Source organism: Mus pahari, chromosome 3, assembly GCF_900095145.1.
Source record: "Mus pahari chromosome 3, PAHARI_EIJ_v1.1, whole genome shotgun sequence".
In the NCBI taxonomy this organism is placed as follows: Eukaryota; Metazoa; Chordata; class Mammalia; order Rodentia; family Muridae; genus Mus; species Mus pahari.
The window spans coordinates 57,941,524-57,945,816 of NC_034592.1; the positions used below are offsets into that span (position 1 = coordinate 57,941,524).

Here is a 4,293-nt window from a genome sequence, read left to right on the forward strand (position 1 = left end):
TCTCTCTCTCTCTCTCTCTCTCTCTCTCTCTCTCTCTCTCTCTCTCTCTTTTCTCTCTCTGTCTCTGTCTCTCTGTCTCTGTCTCTCTCTCTCTGTATGTGTGTGTTTGTGTATGTGTGAGAGAGTACCCATGTGCTCGGATTCTCGTGGAGGTCAGGTAAAAATTTGCAAGAGTCTGCTCTCTCACTCCACCATGTGGTCCCAGGGATCAGACTTTGTCAGTAGGCTGAAGGCCTGGTGCCTTTACCACTGAGCCATCTTTCTGGTACTCGGTCCCTGTTAGTTAGAGACACTGTTTTGTGCAGGCCTGGAGCTCAGTATACAGACCAGGTTGACATGGAACTTGCAGAAATTCTCCTCCCTCTACCTCTTTGGTATTACAGGAATGTGTTTCCATGTCCAGTTACTGTGTCCAGGTAAAAGCTGCTTTCTTCTGTTTTTTTGAAACAGGCTCACTGTATGTTCCTGGCTAGGCTAGAACTCTCTCTGCAGACCTGGCTGACCTTGAACTCAGAGATCCACTTTCCTCTGCCTCCCCAGTGCTGGAATTAAAAGTGTGAGCCACCATGCTGGTGTGTGTGTGTGTGTGTGTGTGTGTGTGTGTGTGTGAAGCTTTAAACAGAATTTTTGTTTGTTTGTATGGCCAAGGTTAAGTATGCTATGGGAAAAAAATGTAACTACAGAACATTATGGTTATGATTAATGGAGATGCTAGTTTTCCCTTTGTAGGTATTCTAGTTTGTGGGAGCTGATCCAACATTAATTTAAAAAAATAAAGAGTTAGAAAGATAGAGCTTAGAAGTTAAGAGTGCTTACCGCTGTTGCAGAGGAACCCAGTTCTGTTCCCAGCACCCATACTGGGTGGCTCCCAGGCACCTGTAACTCCAGCTGCAAGGGATCGATCCAACACCTTCTTCTGGACTCTGAGGACCCTGGCACTCACATGCGCGTGTGCTGCCCCAGCACACAAGTACACGTAATTAAAAATAAGTCAGGATAAAAAGAAGACAAACAAGGCCTGGAAAGTTGGCTCAGTGGTTAAGAGCGTTTGCTGCTCTTCCAGAGGACCAAGGTTGGGCCACTCACAGCTGCCTGTAACTCCAGCTCCAGGGGATTTGTCATGCTCTTCTCACCTCTGAGGGAACACACACACAGACACACACAGAGAAATTAAAAATAAATATTAAGGAGTACAAGAATGACTGCTGTGCATTGGTCCCCAGAGGCTAGTTAGTTCATGTGTGGGGCCGCTGCAGATGTAGTTACATGAGGAAGGTGGTTGAGAAAGTATCATGGGATACATGGCAGAGAATGTAATCTTCCCTTCTGTACAATTCTTCATTTGAATTAGTTCATCCTTCCTTTTTGAAATCTGGTCTTGTCTTACAAGGGGTAGGAATTTAAATGTCCCCTAAAGACTGCACTTTTTCTTGCCAGTGAAGATAGATTTCAGGGCTAAAGCAGGGCAGCTATGAGACTCACTGGCCTTTTGAATGCCGCAAGGCCTAGCTGGGGCTGGGTTGAGTGCTTTCACACAGGGCATGCATTTGTGTTGTAAAGAAAACACCTCCTGGATGGCCGAGGAGGTGTTTTCAGCTCTGCCCTGTGGAGCTGAAAAAGTCATTTGGCCTTTCACATTTTGTCCTAAACAAGAGCTCTCTTACCTTGAATTATTGGGTAAATTAAAAACTTACATTTTAATTACTTTTGTGTTTTGTTTAGTATATGGTAGGTTATAGGTTTTCCGTAAGAACTTGTTGACTGGACCAAAATATCTAAAGTTAAGGCTTTAAAACAAACACTATACTTAAGTTAGAGTCTTAGAGCAAGGTATACGCTTATTGCTGTGACTAAGACAAGTATTTATCTATGATTACAGTTAGTAGAGATGGTTCAGTTCTCATGATGTAGTATTTATCATCTGATTAAAAAACTTGTAGGGTTTAGAACATAAATCTTAGGCTCTTAAGTAAGATTTGACTTACTGATCTATAGTTTTGTGTGTTTTGAGGGGCAAGTGCTGGGTAAATGCTCTACCACCAAACTACACCCTCCTGGCCTTAGCTGTGGTGTTTGGTTTTGAGACAGGGTTTCACTATCTGCTAGTTCTAGTTATCCTAGAACCCACGATTTGACTAGGCTAGCCTTGAACTCAGAAGTCTACTTGCCTCTCAAGTGCTATGGCGAAAGGTGTGTTACCATGCCTGGTGATTTTTTTTTTTTTTTGGTTTTTCGAGACAGGGTTTCTCTGTATAGCCCTGGCTGTCCTGGAACTCACTTTGTAGACCAGGCTGGCCTCGAACTCAGAAATCCACCTGCTTCTGCCTCCCGAGTGCTGGGATTAAAGGCGTGCACCACCACGCCCGGCGCCTGGTGATTTTTTAATAGTAAAATATACATGCTCTTTCTCCCACCCCCTTCTCTGTTTAAGATGTGTGTGTGTGTGTGTGTGTGTGTGTGTGTGTGTGTGTGTGTATGCGTCTGTCTGTATGTTTATTTATGTCTATATGATTGTATGCAATGTGTCTGACTGCCCACAGAGACTGGAGCTGGAGTCATTGGTGATTACAAGCTGTCCTCAGTGAGTGCTGGGAACTGACTTGTATTGTCTAGAAGAGCAGAAAGTGCATTTAACCGATGAGCCGTCTCTCCAGCCGGAACATAGATACTTCTTATGATGTGCCTAGAACTTCACTCAAATGCTAGTGGGTATAAAATTCCTATTTGAGGGTCAGTATGCAGCTCAGCTGATAGAGCACTTGCTCAATGTCACAGAGCCCAGATCACCCTGGAACCGCTTGAAGCTGGGCTTGGTGATATGCCTGGATTTCATGAGACTCTATGAAAAATAAGAAAACAATCCTACTTCAACTATATTTTGTAGGAGTATCCTAAATTCAAAATGATAAAATATTTAAAATATCCTTTGTGTCAATTTTACAATAGGAATAAACTCAGCTTTCTGATTTGTGTTTTAGGTATATCCAAAGCCTTCAGGAGTTGCTTGATTTTAAAGACAAAAGTGCTGAAGACGCTAAAACTATTTATGAGTGAGTATCATTGTATGATCCTATTCTGAATACAATTTTATATTCTTTTTTTTTTTTTTTTCGATACAAAAGCAAGAGGAATTTATTGTTCTAGCTCATTGGGTTCATCCCCCACCTGAAGGAGAGGTGGCGACCATATTCTTTTTAAAAATAACTTATTTTATTGTATATGCATTGGTGTGAGGAACTGGAGTTACAAATTATTGTGAGCTACCATGCGGTTGCTGGGGATTGAACCCAGGTACTCTAGAAGAGCAGCCAGTGCTCTTAACCACTGAACCATCTCTTCAGTCCCTAATTTTATATTTTTTAAACACCATACACATGTGTAAATGTGGTTATCTTAATTTGCTACTAGTCCACTTTAAGGAAATTAACACTGAGGAGTCTTTAACTGTACAACGTAGTTAAACATAACATAGTATCCATGTATAGCAACCTACACAGGTACTAAAGACATCAAGACAAGATAAACCAGGGAGCTGGACTGGATGAAAACAATGCTACACTGCCCTCTCTACTGGATAAAGAGACAGTTCAAATGTGATGACCAGTAGAAATCTAGATGTAACCTGGATGCCTCTTGGTCTGTTAATCAGTCCCAGAGGGACAGCCACCTCTGCTCGTTCACGTGCGCATATGCTTCCTGGATAGTCGGAAGTTTTCTAATTTTAAACAAAAGTTCACTGAGTAGTAGTGGTGCACACCTTTGATCCCAGCACTTGGGAGGCAGAGCCAGGAGGATCTCTATATAATTTCGAGGCCAACCTGGTTTATAGAGTGAGTTCTCAGAGAGACCCTGTCTTTAAAAACCAAGAAAAAAAAAAGTCTAGATTTTTTCATGAAGGTCTCTAATTTTGAAACATAGCAACTGCTTATGCTTCTTTTGTTATATAGAAGAGGTATAAAAAGTATCTCTGGGTTTCTATGATCTGTTACATTATAAGATAATGTAAATCCTATGCCCAACTTCATAGTCCTGATGCCAGAGTTGATAAGCCCAATTAGTTACTTAGGGAGTTATGTGCTTATAATGAATGTTGTTGTGTCTTCAGAAACGGTCATACCTTTTTTTTTTTTTTTCCCTAAGGATGAGGTGCTCTTTTTTTTTTTTAAAAACGGGACTATCAGTACTGCATTTTTTAAACATGCTTTTGGTTTGAAAGTAACTCATCAGATGTTCACTCTCTAGGTGAGTGATGTCATTTAGTGTTTAAAAGAACTCTACTAAATAAATCTTAAA

The 4,293-nt window shown here is 41.3% G+C and overlaps 1 protein-coding gene across 1 annotated transcript in view; it reads left to right on the forward strand.

The window, feature by feature from the left end:
* Window positions 1–4,293, forward strand: part of Pdk1 (pyruvate dehydrogenase kinase 1) — a 28,756-nt gene that overhangs the window by 3,872 nt on the left and 20,591 nt on the right. The window contains exon 3 of the mRNA XM_021193458.2: window positions 2,979–3,050. Within this exon, the coding sequence (XP_021049117.1) occupies window positions 2,979–3,050 (72 nt within the window). The remainder of the gene's footprint in view (window positions 1–2,978; window positions 3,051–4,293) is intronic.